Source organism: Pholcus phalangioides, unplaced genomic scaffold, assembly GCF_987345545.1.
Source record: "Pholcus phalangioides strain wild (caught in Gottingen) unplaced genomic scaffold, Ppha-v1.0 ptg000015l_1, whole genome shotgun sequence".
NCBI lineage: Eukaryota > Metazoa > Arthropoda > Arachnida > Araneae > Pholcidae > Pholcus > Pholcus phalangioides.
Window position 1 is genome coordinate 114,239,730 of NW_028301608.1, and position 24,513 is coordinate 114,264,242.

At 37.5% G+C, this 24,513-nt stretch overlaps 1 protein-coding gene across 1 annotated transcript in view; it reads left to right on the forward strand.

Moving 5' to 3' along the window:
* The window catches only part of LOC149077634 (BDNF/NT-3 growth factors receptor-like), a 102,693-nt gene that overhangs the window by 49,074 nt on the left and 29,106 nt on the right, over nucleotides 1-24,513 (forward strand). Inside the window, exons 3-4 of the mRNA XM_089245180.1 lie at nucleotides 924-1,060; nucleotides 21,771-22,155. Coding sequence (XP_089101306.1) covers nucleotides 924-1,060; nucleotides 21,771-22,155 — 522 coding nt within the window. The remainder of the gene's footprint in view (nucleotides 1-923; nucleotides 1,061-21,770; nucleotides 22,156-24,513) is intronic.

The following is a 24,513-nucleotide window of genomic DNA, read 5'->3' on the forward strand; positions in this document are numbered from 1 at the left end:
TAACTGTGAGTTATACGCATACATTACATCGAGCCGCTGTTGTGGTCGAGTGATCAGTGTCAGACTCGCGTCGCGAGGTCCCGGATTCGAACCCCACCATCGCCATAGTGGTGGTCGACTGAAATTGGTTTTCTGTGGTTTCCAACTTCATGACGCGAATGCGAGTCGATATTCCCTTAAAAAAAGTCTCGCTACAGATAGTAACAGACCTAAAAACAGTACAAATGTGATTCAATCCCTACACTTCACTCACTTCATTTCTGAAATATAGATGGCAGCACTGAAAAACCAAGCACAACACTAGATACGCACTCAGACTGTACACATGCACACTTACTCTACCGGCTCAACTCACTAGGTAGTAAATTGCCCATAGATGGTGATAGACCTGAGTTGTGCTCGGTTTGAAAGAAAAAAAAACAAAAATAAAAAAGTATTAACATCGAGGGAAGTGGTTTCAAACGCATCTCTTCACTTTTGTCACGCCATTGCCAAGCAAGGCAACCATTTTGAATCTATCGTTTTGTGATTTGACCCGTGTTTTCGAAGGACAGTATCACCAACTGCTTAATTTAAAGCCATTGCACCAAGACTGGGGCGTCATCTATCAGCCTGAGTTGTAACTATGTTCACAAACCGGTGAATCCGAAATTCCAAACCTACCAATTAAAGAAAAAGCCTATTTCTCTCTGTGTTTCATCTTTCAATCTAATCAATATTTCAAAGTTGTTATGTCATTTCGGAGTTTAAAGAGTTCTTCCTAAAACACTGTATATAACTATCTTTCTTTTTTTTTTATTTTAACTGGAATTTTAAATGTACAGCATAGTTCACTCTTGACTCACATTGAACGATTGAGCTTTATATATTTTTTTTAATCGCGATACGTTCAATCTGCATACACATTGTCGTTTCTTTTGCAGTTCAATCGTTGCCTTCGATGCCCAATCCAAACGGTACTCAAGATGCGCGCGGAACCGAAACGTCTATCGAACTACATCAGATGCCACATCCTTTCCCGAACACGAAATCATCACCCATGGCGCAACCAGGTCATGAAGTAAGTATTATTTGCTCTCCCCCCTCCCCCCACTTTGCGAGACAACAAGCACCATTTTTCCACAAATTTCAGTGGAATCGCTAAAAATATTGCAGTTTTACCTCATCCAAAAACTGTTCTAAAAGTTATCGGAATCCTATTTAATAGAATTAAATAATCATATATTACATAATTTTTTGCTTAGAAAAGGTGATATTAAATTTTTTATATAAAATTCCCAATGCTTAACAGACAGACAGAATTTAATTTTTCTCGTCGCTGCCCAGCCCAAAGGGGCTGCCTGGCGACTTACAGACTGCTCTTGCTAGCTATGAAGAGGGTTATAGACAAGTTTGTGCGTGTTTGTGTAGATGTGAAGTGCTTGTAAGTTAATAGAGAAAAAAAAAAAAAAAAAAAAAAACACATACAGTCCGATAAATGCTACCATCAGAATAGTAAAATACACAAAGATCAGACAAACTTCTCCAAAATGGCACTCTATGCAATAGAGCAGTTGATCAGTAAAATCAATAGTAGTAGTAAAAAAAAAAAAAAAAAAAAAAAAAAAAAAAAAAAAAAAAAAAAAAAAAAAATGTATATATACACATATATATAAATACATACACACACATATTATGCGATAAATGTATATTATAATAGACACCAAAATGAAATTACTTATGTACAATTCACCAAAACGCTACATAATGCACTAATGAGAAAATAATAATAAAAAATAAATCTAACATACAAAAGAAGTCATAGAAAAACAAGTGCGTTAGCCGAAATTATACAAATTGATGCAGTGCAAGATCAGTCATGTACATCAAACCACAATACCACTCTATGCAATAGAGTTGATCGATTATTTCGATAGCAAATTAAAAGTACAAAAATATTATGATAGACAAAGATTATACAGCTCAGTAGTTCAGACCCTAACGCACCGACCATGGCACGTGCAGCACGTTTTGAGGCCTAAGAAATTTTAGTCTTTCACGTGGGTTGTAATCGACCAGCTCTCTCAGATGCTCGTATTCTGAGTTCCTCATCCTTTCAAAGTGATCCTCTGAGATTTGTTGGATGTAGCTGAGGATGGTTGGAATCTTCAGGTCTTTTCTAATGTCAGCCCCTCTGATGTACTTTGGTGCACGCACAAGAGTTCTCAGTATTTTATTCTGTTGACTTTGCAGACGCTGCATGTTGGTTTTTGAAACATGAGCCCATACTGGGGCGGCATAGGTCATGATAGGTCTAATGATTGATTTAAACAATATGACTTTGTTTTTAAGAGTTAGTCTTGCACTTGGAAATGTAATGCGTGACATCATTCCCATGGTTTGGGTAGCCTTAGTTCTTACGTGATTTATTTGCGGAACGAAGGATAATGATTGGTTTAGAATACATCCCAAATATTTCACTTCCTTCACAGGTCTTATGGCTTCTCTGCCCAGGTAGATTGGTGCTCTAGTGAATTTGGTTCTTCTTGTTAACCAGATGAACTGACACTTGGCATGATTAAGCTCGACAGCATTATTCTCACACCAGTCTTCAACCTCCTCTAGAGTCTCCTGAAGATTTTCTCTGCATTTATCAGATTTTCTGTTGTTGGTGATAATAATTGCATCATCCGCAAAGAGTCCCAGTATGCCCATTTGGGGGGCAGGGAAGTCATTGATGTAGATGGAGAAGAGCTGAGGCCCAAGAACTGATCCTTGGGGAACCGAGGCTCTTATTGGACGAACAGAAGAACAAGCATTTCCATTTTTTACCAGAAAATGCCTGTCTTTAAGATAGCTGTTGAAGAACAACACGTAGTGGTCAGGAAAACCGTATTCAACAAGCTTGGCCAACAGAGTTACGTGATTCGTTTTGTCAAACGCCTTACTAATGTCCAAGCACATTGCGCAGGTGAAATCCTTGTGGTTGAAGGCTTGTATTGCGAATTCTACGACTCGATGCAGCTGTGTGACACAGGAGTGGTTTCTTCTGAATCCATGCTGCTCAGGACGAAGAAAATTAGAAGATTCGAGATAGTTATTGAATCGTATAAGAATAATACGCTCAAACAGCTTAGATATATTGCTCAGAAGGCTGATCGGTCGGAAATTTTTGGCTATGAGAGGGTTAGAGCCAGATTTGTGGATAGGTTTGATTACTGAAAGCTTCCATATCTTCGGGAAGTGACAAGTTTTTAACAAGCTATTAAAAATGTTGGTGAGAGTCATAAGGGCAGATAGGGGCAGATTTTTGAGAGCAAGATTGGAGATTTCATCCAGTCCAGAGGCTTTTTTGATCGTGAGCTTGTTAATAAGTTCTCTAACCTCCTCCATAGTTGTTAGCTCTGAATCTTGAAACCCACTAAGACTCTGATGACGTGGCCTGTTGAGAAATTCCTCAATTTTATGCAAGTGTTCCCGCTGAGTGCCAATCGGTTGATTCGTGTTAGGTTTGAACTGACCCTCATAAGTTTCGGCAAGCACTTCCGCTATCTCAGCATCAGTGAAAACCAATTCACCTCGTTCGTTTTGAATTTTGGTAATTTTCTTGCTTTTCTTTTTACAGATCTTCCAAACTTTCCAAAGGGAACCTTCACTCGCAGTGGCCTCTTCAACGAAGTTCGAAAAGCGCTCGTTGACGAATCCTTTGATTTCTTTCCTGATTTCCTTTTCCAGTCGATTGAGGGCAACTTTATCCAAAGGGCGACGAAATCTTTGCCAGGATTTTCTTATTTTATTTTTGAGTCTAATTTTTTCCTTTAGCTCAAGAGAGATTCCAAATTTGTTTCCCGGATATTTGATTTTTCTAGTTGAATTGTGTAATGCGGCTTTAATACTGTCCGAAAAGATGACCGTTGCTGCATCAACTTCCTCCTTGTTTGCATGCCGAAGCTCGAGAGCTTCGTCAACATCTAGCAGATCCCTGAATTTATTCCAGTCAGTGGCAAGGCAGAAAGGAACATCTTGAGGCCTTGTTAGATCAATCGTGAATATGATTGGATTATGTGTTGAGTTGAGGCCAGTGAACGATTCTAAGTCAACATTATTCCGAAAGTTTTTAGAAAGACCATAGTCAAGTACATCCGGTGTACCCCGCCCTCCAGGGTGATGGGTTGGTGTGGAACTGGAGTGTATTTGTAGGCATTTGTTTCTACACCATCTTTCCAGAATTCTACCACAGGAATTTGATCTGTTACTGCAGAAGGCAGGACTTTTGCAATTCCAGTCCCCAGCCAGTAGAATTGGATTGTTGGTGTTGATCAGAAAATTAAGTAGATTCAGGTCAAGTCTTTTTCTAGGTGGCTTGTATATTGCACATAGAGATATTGGATGCCTATTAATAAAGATGGTAACTGCCAGATATTCCATGGAGTCGGAGTCTGGTGTATCAAGTTCTTTAAATGGTATATCATTTTTGATGAAGACTGCTATTCCACCTCCTCTTTCGTTTAGTCTATCTTTTCTGAGGCAGGTGTAGTTAAATATATTAGTGGTGTGTGAAGGCTTCAACCATGTTTCGCATACGAGGGCTATATCAATTTCCATGTCGTAGAGTGCCTGCCCAAACTCTCTAAGGTCATTTCTCAGACTTGTGGCATTCCATGCCATAATACGCAGCGGTTTGCTGCTGGCAAGTCTTGGCGTGCTAATTGTTGGAGTGTGAGATTATAGTTATCAAAAATTGCAGTATGAATTCAATTTTGTCCCTGGATAGACCCAGTTCCCTCAAGAACGGTTCTAAGAGGTTCAGTAATTGTTCAATATTTTGAGCTGGGGAATGAGTTGCTGCTGTTGGATGGACTAAAACTTTATTTTGTGAGTTGTCATTATTTGGTAAGTCTCTGTCTATATTCTCTTCTATACTTTCGACTATGATGTAGGTTTGATCACATTTGGTGTCATTATAGTTCCGGAAAAGTGAAGGCCGTAGAAGGGAGAGGTTTGTTGAAGACACACCCTTACCCTGATTCGTCACTTCCAACTCCAGTTCAAGTTTGTCCTGTACAGCATGATGGGTCATGAAATCTTCTAAGACTTCTTTATATCTCATTCCTGTTTCGCTGGCTTTGAATTTAGTAAGTTTTTCACGCTCTGCCTCTAAAAATTTGTTGTGCAGCTCCACTGATAATTCTTCCATGGAAAGCTGTGGCTTGCCTTGCCCCAAAATGTGTAATCCTTTCCTCGTTATTTCCACAGGGGGTTCTTGGTCTTGAGTCGGCTGCTTGTCATTATTGTTAGCTCCTATGTTCCAAGGATTTATTCGAGGTCTAGACGGTAGCCCACTTGTGGACGAAGGACTGAAGATGTGAAGGGGTTGACTTGTTTCAGACTTGTTAGAACTTTTTTCCAAAGAGGGAAAGTTCATTAAGCTGGGAGGTAGCTTGGGAAGAAAAGTTCTTGCCCCGTCACTTCTACTGGAAGGTCTTTGTGGACAGCCTGTGAAAGTTCCAGTGTGTGGACCACCACACATAATACATTTCATTTTAGATTGATTCCCTTTTGAGGGGCAATCTCTGGTGCTGTGTCCAAGGGCACAAAAAGCACAGTTTGGTGAATTAAAACAGTAGTATGATGAATGTCCAAATAATAAACAATTTCTACATTGTAGAGGGAATTTATTACCTCTGTAACGGTCTATTTCAATTGGTACGTCTTGAATATCAACTAAGTTGGCAATTTCTTTGCTGCTGATAGGTACTTCTATCAAGAACAGTGGTAGAATACGCCCAGTGGAATAATTTCTCATATTGGAGATTTTTTTTATCTCAAAACCCTTGTTGATCAAGTCTGATTTAATGTCATCAAAGCTGGTGTTCGCCGGAAGGCCTCTGATGACGAATTTTAGAGATCTCTCACTGTCTAGTTGGTATGTGTGGTATTCCAGATTCTTTTCATTTAAATACTTAGTAGCCGTTCTATGATCTTTTTCAGAAAAGACATTTAATAATATATTTCTCGATGTTGGTTTGGCTACCGGAGGGAATTCGCACATCCCCCTAATTCTTTTGAAGTCATTAATCCATTTTTCACCCCATTTGGTGATAACTATTTGGGGAATACCCGATTTCTTTCTTCTGTGGTTCACTTGCGTGAAGTAATCATTGTTGTGGTCACTGTCATCCTCTGATTCGTCAGAAAGTTCCCCATCCTCTTTAGCTACATCCGCAGGAACACCAGTAACCGTAGGGGGTCTTTGAGGACCAGGTTTGTTAATGAGTGCAGCCTTGGTAGCAAGCTGTGTTCTATCTTTGTCAAGCTGATGGGTCGCAGACACAACCTGTTTTTTGGAAGACTTAACCCGAGAGAGCTGGGTTGAGCTTGTCAGTTTATTCTTATTGTCATCTTTTTTAGAATTTATAAGTTCCATCTGTCCTTTCCTCTCTGCTGCTTTTAGCTCAGCTGTAGAAAGTCCACTAGTACCAGGGACCGCAGCATCATGAGTAGGGATCTTTCTCTTTTTATTCTTCCCTTTTTTCTTTTTATTTGCTTTGAATGTCGCATTATCACCAACAAGGTCAGCGTTTACATCTTCACTGTTCATAAAATCAATAACAGATTCATTATCTAGATTTTTATCACAATAATTATTTTTCGCTTTCTTCCTAGATTTCTTGTTTTTTCTAGTTATACTCGTTTTAATTTTTAACTCACTATTTTGCTTCTCCGATAAGGAGTCAGATTTATACTCAACATCACTTATGATATTATTGACATTAGCATCAGAATTTTTTGGAGTGCCCACCATGTCATCATCGTTCTCTGTAGCATTCATGGGATCAGAAGTACTCAAAGGAGCAAAAACATTAGAAATTCTAATACCATAGGTTAAACAGTCCAAACCACAATCACTGCTCAGGGAATCAGAAGCATTCAGGTCATTACATACATTGAGAACGTCCATGACAGAGTGGTCACCCCTTTTCACAGTAGCTAACCTGTCATTAGCGCACGTATTCTCACTCAAGAAACAGTTTGAAGTAGCAGACTCATTTGGGGCTTTGCTATAGCCACTAATACCCGAGTCAACTGACAGTTGTGTACCATCAACACGAGTTTTCCCTTCCAAAAGAACGTTACATTCAGACTGGGAGTTACAAACAATGTGAGAAAAAGTTTTATGAATTTTAGCATGATCAGCACCTCCAACGTTAGGAACGCAGTGCTTTAGAGCATTAGTGTGCGCAGTATCACGTTTATCATGTGCACAAGCATTACATTTCAACAAATATTTATTAGAAAGCACAGAATCATTAACAACATCAGTTTTATCTTGCAAAGTGATACCACCATTAAGCATAATTTCATTGGTTTGAGCATTACACTCTGAGAGACAATCAGTAGAGCAACCATACATATCAGCACCATTAGTAGTAAAGACACAATTTACATCCAAAATTTTTTTGTCATTCAGAGTGACACTATTATTAGGAACATCTTCTAAAGTTCGAGCATCACACATTAAATTATAATCATTTGTGCCACTATATTTGTCAGAATTATCACCATTCGGAACACTATTTTCATCAAAAAGTGTTGTGACATTTAAGGTGTTACCATCACTAATTACACCTTCTGATATATGAGCATTACACACTACATGACAATCCTTAGCATCACTATATTTATCGGTGTCATTAACAGAAGAATTATCATGTTTATCCAAAGATTTAGTGTCCTCCACAGAGGTACAACCGTTAGTAAATACTGAGGTTTGAGCATGACATACCAAATGGCAACCATTAGTATCACTATTTGAATTTGGTACAAAGGAAACACTATTTTCATCTAAAAAATTTTGACCTTCCTTAACACATTTTGCTTTATGTGTAGGCCTAACTTTTTTGCTAATTACTGGCACTTTACCATCTGTTTCAAAGCGAAAGCTTTTTTTGAAAGCACTAGCCAGTTTATGTATACAATCAAAACCATCCAAATTGTTAAAAAATCTGACAGCTTCAATTACTAGTTTACGGCATATATCTCCATTCGATGGCTCTACCAGATACTCGACATACACTGAAATTACATCTAATAACTCTCTAATCACTTCACAGTCATCAACAAAACCATCATTGCCTGCATCATATTGAGCTCGAATCCAGGGAAAGAAACTTCCCGCAAAGGTTTCGAGATCTCTCCCTTTGTCATCGTGAGCATTTTCCGCAAGCCTTCGAAGCCCCAAAATTTGGGCCCTGTCAACGGGATTTCTATAGATACAGCAGAGTGGCATGACGCAGTCGAAAAAGTCGAGAACTTACCCCTGACGAGCCACATCTATGGTCAGGGCCAGGTTTTTACCCTGGGCAAGACCGTACGACCAAAACAAACCACGAGAAAAAGTTTCGGAAACCAACCGATGTCCGTTGAAATATCAAGACCGTTGATCCGTGTCCATACGCAAAAACTCGCAACTCTTAGGCGAAAACACACGTCATTATACTGACGATTCGAAATAACACTTATTTCAGAGAGCAAAACCGTTGCGACTAGTTGATCCGATGGCCAACGTAGATCCTCTGACAACAGGACGGCACAAAATCTAACAGACCGAAACTACCTTCGCGCGACGAAATGTCTCCCAATGCTTAATTGAATAGTATCTAGCCTAAATACTGTACTCGTGAAAAAGTAAACCAGTCATTTATCGTTGTTGATGGATGTTAAGTGTTGTTATAGTTTACTTTTAAAACTACTGGTTTGCTTGTCACATGCACATGTTCAGTTTCAATTTACCTACGAACTAATCAACTGGGTGGTCACTCTGTCCTTATCCTACGGGATTTCTGACCGTAAATCCACCACCGGGAAATGTCAATCACATATCCATGAGCACCTCATACATATTCAATAGTTTTTTGGATTAATATGAAATATATTTATAGGTATATATATGATTTATGAATATATGTCATTGGGTATATGGTACCAAGTAAAAATATTTATACATATTTTCAATATGTTTAAAATGCAAAATAAAATAGTACACATACTCATAATACACACACGTACACATCCCATACACATTCCACAATTTCCAAACATTTCAGACATAGTAATAGAAACAAAGAATGCGTTCATCAAGTAACTCCGTCACACACGACTAAACATCAGAGATGCAATACACTACCATAAATTTATACTGTATAGTTTCAATTTACTGGAAAATTATAGGTCACTTTGACATCAAATATCTCCGAAACCCCTATAGTAAGAAATTTATGTATTTAATCCCTCAGGCACACGTGGCTTTGATGTATCAGAAATTCAACGTCACTTCTGACGGCCGGGTAAACCGAGCACACCTTGAAATGACAAGGGACGACGGCTCATAAACGAGGAGACAGACATACAAATATATTTTGTATGTCACAATAGGTAGAAATGTCGAGGTAGACCATTTTTCGGGAACTTTGCGTTTGACTAAATTATTCGAAAGACGGAGAACTTGTGTTCCTCCTGACTTTCGCATGGTTACTCTCTGCTGAAACTGCGTAAACGGTATTATTGACGGATCGAAAACGGTCTTTGAACTGGTGGATCTAGAGACAACTGAAATACTATTTATAATTGGTAAAAGGAAAATCATAAAAAGGGATAAGCACACACCCGTTCAATCCAGGCGAATGAAGTCCAGGGCTGGACAAATCTGTAGCCCAGCATGCCCGGGCGTGTCAAAATTTCGAGTGGGCATGTATTTTTTCTTATCATGTGCTCGGCGAGGGCACATAAGAAAATTTAAACACACTTCCGTATTTTTATTTATTTTTTTTTTCATCGACGAAAATGCAAGTGTTCCTATACACAACAGTGCGTGAAATTCCACAGAAATGCTTTCTTTGCCAGCCATGATCTGTAGTCATCGGATCTCGATCAATTTTTAAGGTCTCAATATTTATCAGCCCCGTATGGTCATGGGGGCCCCTCATAAACTACAACTGAGCGCATATTCTGGAATCATTTGCGGGTCCCCAAAATAGAGTTTTCATTGCCAATAGGTAATTTCATCCATTGCCTTGAAATTCGACTTTATAATGCCCTCTGAATTTTTTTTTTAAGGTCTAAGTTTTTTCAGTGAATTTGTGTTATGTGCCGCGGTTTTCATTAGGATTTGTCCCGGTTTCTCGGTCTCAAAATCTGGGCAAGCCTATCCTAGGCCCGCACTTCCAGTCCGGTCCGGTACCGAGAATTTAGCTACGATTCTATAAGCGAGGTGAATTGTAACTCGACTGCTTGTGATTTCTTCTCCTGCAACAACAGTGCGGAATATTATAATTAGTGGTTTGACAAATTTTAGGCTTTTAACTAGGTGAAAGTTTCATTCACATTTCATTCCACAGAAAATCACATTCCTCTTGATTTTTCGTTTTTATTTAGAAATTTCCCATTATTTAAAACAAAGTTATATTATTTTCGATATTTTTATAATATGCAAATAAATCAATTTCTTCTTTACTTTTTTTCCCAAGTAAGTCTAGTGATAATATTTTTTCGGGCACCTATTATTTAAGTTACATGCCCGGTCGGCATGTAAATTTTTGGGGGATACACGACTTTCCAACCCTGTGGAAGACAATTTTTCATTGGCTTTAGAAAAATAAGCATTCAACTATAAAAATATTAATGAGCCGCATGCACGTGGATTTGAATGCTATCTTATAGGCCACTGGTTCTCAGCCGAAAGCCATGTGGTCCTCTTGCAGTGTTGAAATATTCTAAGGAAGACCACGGGTGAAATCTAAATGGAAAGGTGCCGGTACCGGTGGCAAATGAGGGGTCATAATGAGCTGTGAAAAAATATAGTCGGATGTGAACAAATCAAGCTTTTAAGTGAAATGTGGTAGAGGAAAAGTGTGTGGCTACTACTGTAAACTGTTACTTCCCGTTAAGGGCTGCGCATTTGCATATTTACTCTCAAAAATCATACAACCAAATCGCATCCCGTAGGCTCGCTATGGGCATGAGGTTCTCAGGCTATGCCAGTATGGATCCCTGCGTTTAAATGGCCCTGGGGGTAAACTATCTACCCTGGTTCTATGCATGGTTCCGCTTTATCCCGAAAGTAGTCACACTTTTTCCCAGCCATATTTCACTTAAAAGTTTAATTTCTTCACATCCGAATATATTTTTGTAATTTATTTATCTAAACCAACTTACAGCTAAGTACAAGGCAACAGGCCTAAAACGGTACAAATCTTCAATCATTACACTTCGCTCATAGTTCTAAAAATAGATGGTAGATAGGAACACTATAACAAGCATTACACCGAGACAAAGGTTACGTTAGTTTCACTGCACGTACACGCACATTCCAACACGTACCAATTCGTTGATAGTTCCGCAGAAGAATGAACGAGGTGCATGTGTGAGGTATAGTAGTAGTAATAGCTAAGTACGGGGCCCCCAGAACATCAGTTACCGCGATCCCATAGAACTTACGACGTTGAGACTGTCAAACATAGGGAGGTGTTCCACAAGAGGAAGCTCACTGAACGCCCAGGGATCCGTAAATTGACGTTATTTATAGAATTTTAGTTGTCTATATATTTACTCATAAAAAAATCTATGTAATAAGTAGAAAATGTCTCGTTCTTGGGCAGAGGTGCATCTACGGAAGGGCGTGGGGGGGGGGGGTTTAATTGTTCTGATGCCCAGGATGACAAGTACGGGTAACATCTAGAGTAAGGGTTAACCTATAAAACCACCTTCGCTCATGGATAAGAATCGGGTGTCCTGGATACGACCGAGAAGGGGCACAAAATATAACCCATAGTGGAGGCCATGAGAGGAAGCAAAGGTTAAAAACCCTCTAACAGGCTACGCTATGGGTATTCTATTCGAAGTCCAAATCTGAATCACTTTTCTGAGCATTTTTCGGGAAGCTGTTAATCCAAATTCCTTTTCAATGACTGATAACTCGATCGCGAATTAACTTCTGAAGTAATCGTACTAAAGAGAAATGAACGCACTAGCCAGCTAGGCTTGAAACTATGGCGAGTGGATGACAACTTCGTGCTGCTATAACAGCTTCAACTTGAGCTGGAATGAATTTCTTCCATTTGGGTTAGGACGAGATATCGGTCATTGAAAGCTTAATTTATTCCTCCTTAAAAGGTATTCCAGGTATTGCAGTATCTTTCATACCAGGCGTGTCCGACCTTCGGGAACGCTCTGATGTCTGTATCGGATGGGGAGCGGGACGCGTCTGGTTGCAAAAGTAAAAAAAAAAAGTATCTTTCACAGTGATGAACTAAATAATAGACATACTGGAAGACAATAATACGAGAACACACCGAAATCATTTTCGTAAAAGTGGAGTTTGTAGCATTTTCCTAATTAAACATTGTTTTACAAAAAAAAAACGCACACAATGATGGTGTTTACCTGTGTTTTCACACCCGAAGAATTTTTCTCATCCTGGATTCCAGCCCGTATTGTCGTCATCAAGAAAGTTTTCTGGAAACGGCTGCCAGAGTCAACGTATGTATTTCGATTTAATGCCATTGAATAATTCATCAAAACATGGAATGAGAAGCGATCTTCCGTGAAATATCGCAAGACGGAAGATGATATCACACACGAACATCATCATCCATTCCGGTGATAAAGATACCACCTCATTAGAAGGATAATCTAATTCATTACCGAACGCGGTTTATGCTCTAATGGCCGCTTTTGATGTCATTTCAAACCCCGGCGAAGGAATTACTTATAATATTCTCGCGAAAACCTTCTCTTCTCTATTTTATACATTACCATTCTTACATCATTAGGTAAAATATTATTTAGCTTCAAACCCAACATAATTTAGTCTCCCCAACGTAGTTTCGCCGCAGAGAGGAACAGGCCTACACCGGTATACTATGCAATCATTACACTTCACGCATAGTTAGAAAAATTGATGGCAGGTGGCAGTACTACACATAACAAACATTACACAGAAGCAAACTTCGTGGAAGGTTCACTAGACACACGCACACACACATTCCATCATGTACCAATTCGTTAGAAGTTCCGCAGAGGAATATGGACGAGGTGCATGTCTGGTTTAGTAGTCTCTCCCAACGTGGGGCCCATGCCCCATAGGGCAGTGGTTTTCAACTATTTCAAGCCCGCGGCCCGGCTTCATTCATTTTTGTGAGTCGAAGGCCCGGTCAAACACACGACCAACGGAAAATGAATGAGGAAAAATGGAACGGTAACCACTCGCGGCCAGGCGGTTGAGAAGCACTGCCATAGGGGATCAATATGATTTCCAAAGGCACAATTTGATTTTTTTTAAGGGGACAATCAGGATTTATGAAAATTCATATGTGATAAGGAATAATAATTTCTCAGACCTAATGAAAAATTTATATTTACTGAGCAATGAATTTCAAAATTAATAAAAATTCATATTACACAAAAGAAAAAATTTCAGAATTAACGAAAACTAATGCTTAATAAATATAATAAGCGAAAGGAAATTAATTTCCGAATATTTATTAAATTCGTATTATGAAAAATAATAATCCATAAATTAATGAAAATTCAAATTTAATGCGGAAACAGTTTAAGTATCGATGAAAATTCATATTTGAAGAAAAAATAATTTCTCGGACTTAATGAAACATTCATATTTAGTCGGAAATTATTTTCAGATTAAAATTAAAAATTCAAATTTTAATAAAAAAATTCATATTGAACGAAAAAAACGTACAATTTCATAATTAATGAAAATTAATATGTAATAAATATAATAAACGGTAAAGAAATAATTTCCGAATAAATGAAATTCATATCCTGTGAAAAAAATAGTCCACAAATTAATGAAAATTAATATTCAACGAAAAAAAGCTATTTCAGAATTAATGAGCAGTAATGTTTTTGATGAATGGAATAATTTCATAATTAACAAAAATTCATAGCTAATGAAAAAATAATCTCGGACTAAATAAAATTCTGCAATAACTGTATGAATTAAGATACTATATACTATGATGACTTGTTGGTGTCATTGGACTTCATGGAAATTTTTTTTGGCACGCATTGCCTTAATGGTACCTCCTTTAGACGTTTAATTGTCTATTGGGCTTCCTCTACATGGATAGGAGTTACTTTTCCAACACGAACTGTATGTCGCGAAAAGAGGCCTAAGTAGGACCTACTTTTATGGGAGCGCACACGCAAAGTTGAGGTTCGTGGAAAATTCCAAGAAAATTGTGAGTTTTTAACCTTCAAAAGGGTTTTCAAATTCACAGCAATTGATCGGAACAAATAAAAGGGTTTTTTTTTTTCTAAATTTTAATTTTGGAGGGGGGGGGCTGTGTGTGTGTTCCCCATATACCTCCCCCCCACCCCCACGGTTTTCTTTTAAAGAAGGGCATCAGGGTTTTACAAGATGCTTGGATGGGGCATATCGAAAAAAAACGTTGGAAACCACTGGTCTAAAGAAGCGTCTCCACAAGATTGGGAAAGGCTTTTTATACAGGATGTCCTGCAAGTGCTAATGCGGCCTTTATCTAATCAATCGTCCGCCTTAGTGTTATAGTTTAAATTTTAACAAATGTTCAAAAAGTGTTCCGGAATCACCCTCTGTACCATTATTGAGACTGAAAATACAGTGTGTAACAAAATGAAAAATCTAAATTTTTATACGGTCTCCCTGTCCTCCCGCTCACAATTAGGAAGTTTTCGCCCTGTCTCTCTTGAAGCCAAAAAAAATTTGTAAGTGCAATATTCGCTGAGATATTGATATTCAAAAATTTAAGAAAACCTGGGAAAGTACAGCATTAATGAAAGGGGAAGGGATCGTTGTCCGTTAGCTTTTGCTGTTCTTCCATAGCTCTTCTCCAATATTTTAATTCAAATATCTTAGCGAATATTGCACTGAAAAACATGGATTTTTTTCTGTTGGCGTCAAGAGATACAGCTCAACAAGTTTGTAATTGGAAGTTACAGGTGGCCGTAGAAGAAATTTATATTTTTTGACACACTGTATTTTCACTCTCAAAACTGGTACGGGGTGATTTTTGAACGCCTGTTGAGCATTTTTTTAAATGGAATCATACATCTACGACGGACGGTTGATGAGATAAAGGCCGCATTAGTACTTATAGGACACCCTATATATCGACACAATTTTTAATTATTTTTCTTTTATTCTTTCTTTGAACTGCTCTCTCAGTATTATATTACATCCCCTCACTACTCATTTAGGAAACAAACGGTTAATCTAGACCAGTGTTTCTCGACCTTTTTTATCCTATGGCGTACATGCTCAACTTTTGACCCGCGGGCCAAATGTGTCCGTCAGAATCCTTTGATGCGGCCCTTTAGCTCAAACCTAATTTTGTAAAAATGAACTGAGCGGCATATAACCACGGAGTCACTTAAGTAACCCGCGGAGCAGTTCCACATAACTTAGCCCCTGACATTTCATCTGCTCCGAGTGTATGAGTGACTATGTGAGTGACCGTATGAGGGAGTGCCCATAAAAGTGAGTGAGTGAGTGGCTGTATGAGTGACGTAGGAGTGAGTGAGTGGCTGTATGAGTGACGTAGGAGTGAGTGAGTGGCTGTATGAGTGACGTAGGAGTGAGTGAGTGGCTGTATGAGTGACGTAGGAGTGAGTGAGTGACTACATGAGTGGCGTATGAGTGACATGTGAGTGACTACATGAGTGGCGTATGAGTGACATGTGAGTGAGTGACTGTATGAGTGACTAAGTGAGTTATTGACTGTGTTGGTGACCATGTGAGTGTGTTATTGACTGTGTTGGTGACCATGTGAGTGTGTTATTGACTATATGAGTGACCACATTGACTTGGTCACTCATACATTTATACACTGTCACTCATTCCGTCAATTACTCACTTGTTCACTCACATGGTCACTCACCCCTTGAACTGGTCACACATAAGGTCACTCACGCATTCACTTGGTCACTCATACGTTCAAGGCAGACGAAATCACCTATGCAAAATATCAGGGTCAGAATGTCCGGGGCGAAATGTCAGAGGCAAAATTTCCACAAAAACTGTGATGGGGTGCGAGATTTTCAAACACATTATTTTAGTAACCAGTAATGACATTTAAAAATTATGCGCAATTTGGTTAAGAATTGCAAGAGGAATTAAAAATATTTTTAAGAGCGTCATCTGCTTTTGATTTAGCCCACTAATTTCTGAATTGATGATTGTTTTAGCAGTACTGTATTTTTATCCTTTTGTTTGGAAAAATTGAAATCGCGTATTATTATTTAAATAAATTTTTTGTAAATTAATTCAATCAAACTGAAATTGGATTTAGTCAAATATCAGTTAAAACAATTTTAATTTATTTTGTTCTCGTTGCCTGAATCATTAAAATGGTTTCGTTAATTACGCGCTCCAATCAAAATTAGTTTCGGTTTCCCTAGAGGCATCTACTGTTAATAATTGGTGATTTTTTCTGATTTTATACGTACGCGCGACCGATATTTTTATTTTCCTCTAAAACACATTTTTTTTGTTTTAAATATGTTCTGAAATTTATCATTTCACCAATATTTAAGAAAGTTGAACCCACTTACAACAAAATCGGATATACAGAAATTCCCGTTAATACGATTTTTTCTTACAACTATGCGTGCCCATATATACTTGTTTTGTTTTACAGCGCCATGTATCTCTGACTTTAAATGACACTTTCTGATTTTACACATAATTTTGTGATACCTCTTTTTACTTTCTGAAATTCTCTTTGTCTGAAAAATTAATTTCTTAACCCTTTAAGCGGCGGTGTGGGTCCTTCTTTGTCCTAAAACGATAAAATAATGAAACGGACTGTATAATTACTGCAGAAAACCATTTTCAGAACTAGTTTCTGTAGTTTCTGCTAGGTATTAAATTAAATTTAATATAAAACCTTTTTTGGCAGTAGTTACGCTCTTGTTTCACTTAATCGCATTCAATCATATTTAATTTCAATTTTATGTCTATTGTATTTTACGATCCCCAGGGGGAATTACTCTATTCACGAATCCTGGCTAGACCTGTTGTGATTACGTTTATTTTCTTTGAAAAAAAGCCCTTAGTGTGTTAGGTGAACCTTAATGTAAATACATAAGTCGTTATGTCAAAGCGCACTACTGCTACAGGAATCGGCAAAGTAATGATGAAGGGTTTTTGATGGGTTATAACTATCCATTGTAACCCCGGAATCACCAATTATGATTTTCAGGTTCTCTTGTTTCTGCTAGGTACTACCTCGCACAGTTCATAAAATGGTTTTCCATAGTAATTAGAATACGTTATATTATTTCATCGTTTTAAGACAAAGAAGAACCCCAGGGCCAAAGAAGTCTTTTTTTGTCAAACATTATATATACTGTATATTTTTAATACCATAGGTTTGTCAGTGCAATGACAAGAATTTAAATTTCATTTTAAAAAAAGAGCAAAACTACAGGTTCCTACTATAGTCATAATTTTTGGATAATCGAATACGAGGTGGCCAACCCGTGGCACGCGAGGGTTTTTCTTCAAACATTAAAGAAATTCTATTTCATTTTTAGTCGAACAAATTCTCTCCAATAATTTGGAACAATCTTTCCTTATGGATGGAGGTTACGAATTATCTCTTGCAATCTACCAAACCTATATTTATTACTGTAAGTATTCTTAATTAATTATAATAATTAATTTTTATTCCATGCATCCTGTTTGGATTTTCATCTTTGGGGCCACGGTTGCTGGGCGCTCCCATATGTACGGAATTCAGGGACATCCGCAGAGGGGGCATGCATTGATATCCATGAATTCCTGCGGGGCTCAGCCCTCTGGAAAAATTTAATTGAGGGTGGGCCCCAAGTAGCCCGAGCGCTCAGATTCCTTGGCCAACGTAATTTAGGTAAGATGAACTTCTATCAAGATACACATACACACACAATCTGCATTGCGGTAATCGAATTTACGATTAAGAAATGAAAACAGTTCCAAATTCAAAAGAGTGACAAGAAGAACAGCCGAACAATATTTTTTTTTTTTGGAGGGGTGATGAAACTCAGGGTCATATAATACTATACAGTTCTAGTGGAAAATGCTCATGTCCCGTGAAAACGAAATGCGTGATCTGCGCGTTAAAATTTCGCACGAGCATCGAAAATAATCTTAATTGCGGCGCTGCTTGGAAAAAGGGTTGGCCACCCTGTCGGTAAATACCACCCATAGACACTTGAATGAGAATGTTAAAACAATAAAGCATAAACTTATTATTTTAACGTAATAATAACAATAATAATTATCTAGTATAATTAGAATGTGTTCATGTTAAGAAATTTTATATCGGTTTAATGAGCTATTGTTTTTGATTTCTTTAAAAAAGGAATAGAATTTCCTTGCGTAATTAGGGAGAATATATGCAAATCGTACAATAATTAGAGAAATGTTTCTTAATTTTTCAATTTTTATTCTTCTGGACTTGTCTGAAATGTACCGTGACCAGCAAAGAAACAAGTATTGGACACGTGCCCAGAATATCATGTCTTATCTTTTATGTAGTTTGAAAAAGATTTAATCGCCCGTTATTCACATTTAATCGCCGTTCTATTTTGTTTTTTACGATTTTCTTGCGCAACCGACTGGATACAAGTTAATTGAATTCCCTCGAATAATTTACTACATCTAATTAGAAAAAAAACACAGAAGCAAAGAACATCTCGTAAATACACACTACTTTAGGATGTTTCAAGAGTTGTTCTGCGATCAATATCTTTAGTCTATTTAAAACATTGCATAGGCATAAAGCTCATTTGACGCGTCTGTGAATTACGCGGATTAGCTGTACATTCATTTCAGATTTTCAGAATTATTAGATAATAGAATAAAATCTTACATATTCATAAATAACAATTACATCTCCAAACTTTTAATGTAGACCTATATTCGAAAGAATAATTCAATAGATTCTTTACGTAACAAATTTGATCTTTGGTCTTTCAAAAATTTCCCGTATTTTTTCCCGTCCCAACTTTCAGCCAAAAATGTACGGGTTTTTTTATCGAAACGTACCTGAATTCGTTCCCTTCACCTAACTTGTGAATATAAAGATTGTTTTTATACATTTATAACTTCTAATAGGAACCTATGAAAATATTTAACTTTTTTCATGAAATTCGATTCACTGCAGATTCGGCTCCCTGCTCGGTGATTTTGCTTTGGTATGTCTGAATCGACTTTAGTCCCCTCTATTCCCCGCCAATTGGCGATTTATTTTATGACAGTCAGTATATTTTGGCTATTGTAGCAGCCATTAGCGATTCACAGAAAGCAGGCAGACTTTCTGCATGATACTTGTATAACATGAAAATTCAAGCATTCATCATCTCCACTTCAAAATATGGAAGACGCGGGACAGCGCCAGTATAACACGAAACATGCATGGTTCTGACAGCGATCACTTCGGTGATAGTTAGCGATGTTCCCGTAATGACTATCTACATAGTGTCCCATACATTCGTAAATAGTTCAAAAATTCATAAAAATTGATGGAATAGTTTTATTTGAATGTGGTTTGTGGGAAAAGTTTTTCTCACACATCCACACAATAATGGTGTTTTTTTTAATACCAAAAAATGGTTTATCCCGATAGAGGGTGCTGTATGAAAGCATATCACTTGAAATATGCAAATCAGAGTTCCATAAATGTAGTGTACATGATCAAAAGCTCAATTCTGAATTTTCCTATTACTGGCTCTTTTATAAAGCTTTCATTGTGATATTCACATTAGTAGATAAAGCATTACACATTCCCTCGTTTTATGCGATTACAGTCGAATCCCGTTGTAACGCGAAATCCAACAGAACAAAGAAATCACTTCGTTAAAACGAAATTTCGTTATAGAGGAATTCCAGGTTTCTGCATTGTTTCTAAGTAAATTTATCTGGGGGATTTGAAAAGTGTTCGTTAAAACGAGATTTTCGCTATAACGGTATTCGTTAAAACGGGATTCGACTGCAATTGGGTCAGCAAAATTGTTGCGTAAGACGAAATCGCGTAAACAGAGTTGAATTTAACATGAGAAAGATAGGGACAGAGTGATTAGTTTTCTTCAGAAAGATTAAAAAATTTAAAATTTTAATATTCATTAAAAGGAACTTTTTTAATGAATTAATTATTCAAACTCATGAATAAATCCCGTGAATTTAGCCAATGTGAATGAATTAAGGTAATACTTTTATGCATTCACTACTTTAGATTGATTCTTGTGAGTATGAATGTCTTCTTCAATGAAGAGCCTGGTATGATAGTGTGATAACTCTTTTTAATCAAACAGTCGAGATTCGGGTGATATTCTATCTCTAAGCCAGAGAATTCCACATATTTCTTCGCAAACATGAAAACTCTAGTTTCACTGTAATTGAATTTCTCATGTCATTGTCAATGTGTTACGAAACGTTTTTCATCAGTGAGATCTGATGAGTTGTATGAATCGGAGAATTATTTCTGTCATATTTGTTTTAGCTGCTATATCAAATCCAACGTATTCCGTCGTCGAAGGATTTAACTATGTTATACATCTTCAGTTTGCGAGCCCATTTCCAGGATCAAAGTTGAACTCCAAGCCGAATTTCGCAGGTTGCAATTCCTAGAATAAACTTTTAAAAATCGCGTTAAGTCAAACAGCGTAAAGCGAGAGATACCTAAATAGAGGAGTTTTTTTTACCTTAACCACGAATCACCGGCTGAAGCTTTGCGGATGTTTCGGATACAAAAGAGATTGAAGAAAGGTTCAGGTCCAGTCACTGCTATTTCGTCGTATACGTTGTTAGAAAAACAGCAGTGGCTGGACCTGAACCTTTCTTCAATCTCTTTTGTATCCGAAACGTCCGCAAAGCTTCAGCCGGTGATTCGTGGTTGAGGTAAAAAAAACTCCTCCAATAGAGGTATCTCTCGCTTTACGCTGTTTGACTTTCCATGATTTCGCTATAACGCGAGTTTTTGAAAGTTTATTCTAGGAATTGCAACCTGCGAAATTTGGCTTGGAGTTCAACTTTGATCCTGGAAATGGGCTCGCAAACTGAAGATGTATAACATAGTTAAATCCTTCAACGACGGAATACGTTGGATCATTGTATACGTTTTAGAAAACGGAATACGTTTTCATCTATCAACAAATATTTGAACTTTTTTTTTTTCTCCTGTAGCAAAAAAAGAAATCCCCCCCCCCGAGCATAAATGTTTCGCAAACCGCATTCAAATGTACCTAATCCTTCAATTTTTATGAATTTTTAACTATTTACGAATTTATGGAACACCCTGTATATGCGCCATAACTTTTCAATAATTTTAAGGAATTGTTCAAACATCTATGATGAAATATTATTCGTTTTTATAAATTAAATATATACACCTTACCTCTCATTGACATTTGATTATTTGATTCGCGTGCATAACATGACATAAACGTTCACTAATTTACAAATATTCGCATGTCGGATGGTTGGCGCTCCAACTTCCAGCGGCATGAATTTATGAAGCTACTCAGCTTCGTATAAAGAGAATTCGTGTAAATTATTCACCTCAGTTTTACTAACACTGAAGGTATGTTTCGCGTTTTAATGCCGGAACACGTAACCGACTGTAAGAAGCGGAACATATTTTTGTTCCACGCCTGTGCCATTCCCTCGTACCACATTAAATTCCTTCCAAGTGTTATTTGTATTTCACGAGCCTCTATTCTTTTCATGTCGTAATGTATTATATCCGTTCCAGGTCAGGAATTCCTCCTCGCAAGATGCTTCTTCGAGCATTTCTTTAATGCATACTACGATCGGCAAGGATGCCGCCGAAGCAGTAATCGTAGCTTGCATAGCGTCCTTTATATTAGTAACTTTCGTGATCCTCGTTGCTTGCTTCTGGAACCGTAGGAGGCGGCACCTTCCCCTGCTGCCGTTCTTTTTCCGCAGGAATAGAGGGCACATCGTAAATGCGGCGTCGCTGGGCAAGTGCCTTCAGCACTACGTCACCAATCCCAACTATTACTCTAGTTCGCCGGATGGTCCTTTGATGAAAGCCTTGAGGGATATGGAAATCCCGCAGGAAAACATCATATTTCTCGAAGAAATCGGAGAAGGATGTTTCGGCAAAGTACATAAAGGTATATTCATATTTATTTCAAAGTACATTCTGGTGTAGTTTTTCTTGCGGTTTAAGAACGAGAGTGTAACATTCACAGCGGAACTTATGATTTCTGTGCATACGAAGACAATATAAATACGTAATTTAGTGCATATAATAATATTGATCGCCTATATTTGTGTAACATAATAATCGTATGTACATATATGGTGCACAGGAAAATCCCTTTATCCTGGAATAACTCTCGAACTATTGATCCTAGAGAGAAACACACTTCAAATTCGAAAAAGTACTACTTTTTGTTGCGTTCGACAAGCACTCAATGTTGCCAGTGACTCCGTAGCGTATGTTATTTTATTTCGTCGCCAATACACCAATATCCCCGTGCGGAGAGCTTCCTAGAAATAGGATCTATCAGTTGTAAAACTTCAGTATCCCTTGTGCAGGAGTCGCACCTGAGTGGCGTAGTGGTAAGATGCTCGTCTTCCACTATGAAGGTTACCATCAAGGTCCATAGGTTCGAATCCGGGAATTGAACGTCAGAACCAAATTCTTTACCTACAGAACCTGAGGCGACCACCGATAGATGCTCCTTCATTTCCCACCCAACTCCACTGGTTGGAAATTGCCGTATGGCGATATATGACTGGAGTTGGTGTGTAGAAGCCTTTTAAAAGGTATCAGATACGTATACACATCAGAGACGTCGTTCATATTGCAAAGGGTTGTATTGAAAATAAAGTAAAAATACTTTTTATACAGTCACTCTGATCTCTGAATTCCAATTAGAAAATTGTTGCCTAGTCTCTTTTGAGCACAACGGAAAAGAATTCCATATTTTCTTTACGCACAGTATTTGCTGAGAAATTTGAATTATTCGAAAATCACTGAAAATAAAAGGAAAACCGCATAAAATAAGCAACGGACAAGCTCATCTCACTCTTGATATGCTGTTCTTTCCCTCATTTCAGTGCTTTTTTTTAAATTCAGATACAGGGTGGTTTTAAATAGACTGAGACTACTCAGACGTATGTAGCGCTCACTGGAGGTATTCTGATGAAACTTGGTACAGTCGAATCCCGTTTTAACGAATACCGTTATAGCGAAAATCTCGTTTTAACGAACACTTTTCTAATACCCCAGATAAGTTTACATAGAAACAATGCGAATACCTGGAATTCCTTCATAACGAAATTTCGCTATAACGAAGTGATTTCTCCGATCTCTTCGAGTTCGTTATAACGGGATCCGACTGTATATGCTTATATGATATATGGACCATGATGGAAAAGAAAGATTCAATAAAAAATAAGTTAATTTTTGACCACCATTCAATTTTAACGCCACCGGGGCGTATACAGTTCAGAGTAGTGTCAGTATAATTAGGCTGAGTGGTGTCAGTTGAATTATACTGACACTATTCTGACCCAGTGTTCGTCAATACGCATCTAGACGCGTGATTCCCTCATCAAAATTCAATTTTACCACTTCGAATTTCGTTGAGGAATGATATTTATGTCACATTCAGCCGCATTCTCTTGCATAGGCTTACAGTTAATCAGTTCATAATCGTACAATGTCTTTATGTAAATAGTCGTACATTAATCTTGCCTTGTATATGATAGAATCTGGAATTGAATTTATCCAATTTAGAATAAACCAAAGTTCTGATTAACTGTGAACGATTACAATTTTCATTCCACATTCTTTATTGGAGATATGTAGGCTATATATATGTTCAATATATAGGCTTTCAAGGCTAACAATATTGTATAAATGAATAAATAAATAAAATATTTTCCTTCAAATATTAGACGCTTTTTTAATGATGTTATTTCTCACTGATTAAAAAAACTGCCCCTCGTTTTATAAAAACCACCCTTTAAAATTTTGGAGATGCATGAAGGTGCTCTCAAAAATTGTATTTTCGGATAACACTGCTCCGACCTATGTAGCGCCTGTTGTGTTGGACGTATATCATTGTGTACAGGGAATTTTTGTACAGGGCAGGTGTCGCAGGGAATTTTTCTCTAATAGGGTTGTTAATAAATGGAATAGCTTACCCCCGGAGGTAGTAAATTGTAACACAATTGACACGTTTAAAAAGAAATACGATAAACATGTTGGGGTAAATTGAGAAGCTATCCATACTTAGAATAAGACAACCATAAGTATTCTTTATGGGCATTGTATAATATTTTATCATGTGTATATATTGTTCACAATTTTTGTTAATTGCATTTTTAATTGGGTTGCTGTATTTTTGGAAATACATGACATTCATATTTTTATGGGCATCTTTTTATCAGCCACCTCGTTGGGCATTTTGTCTGTTGTGGCGTTGTATTTGTATTTGAAACGTGGTATATATATACAT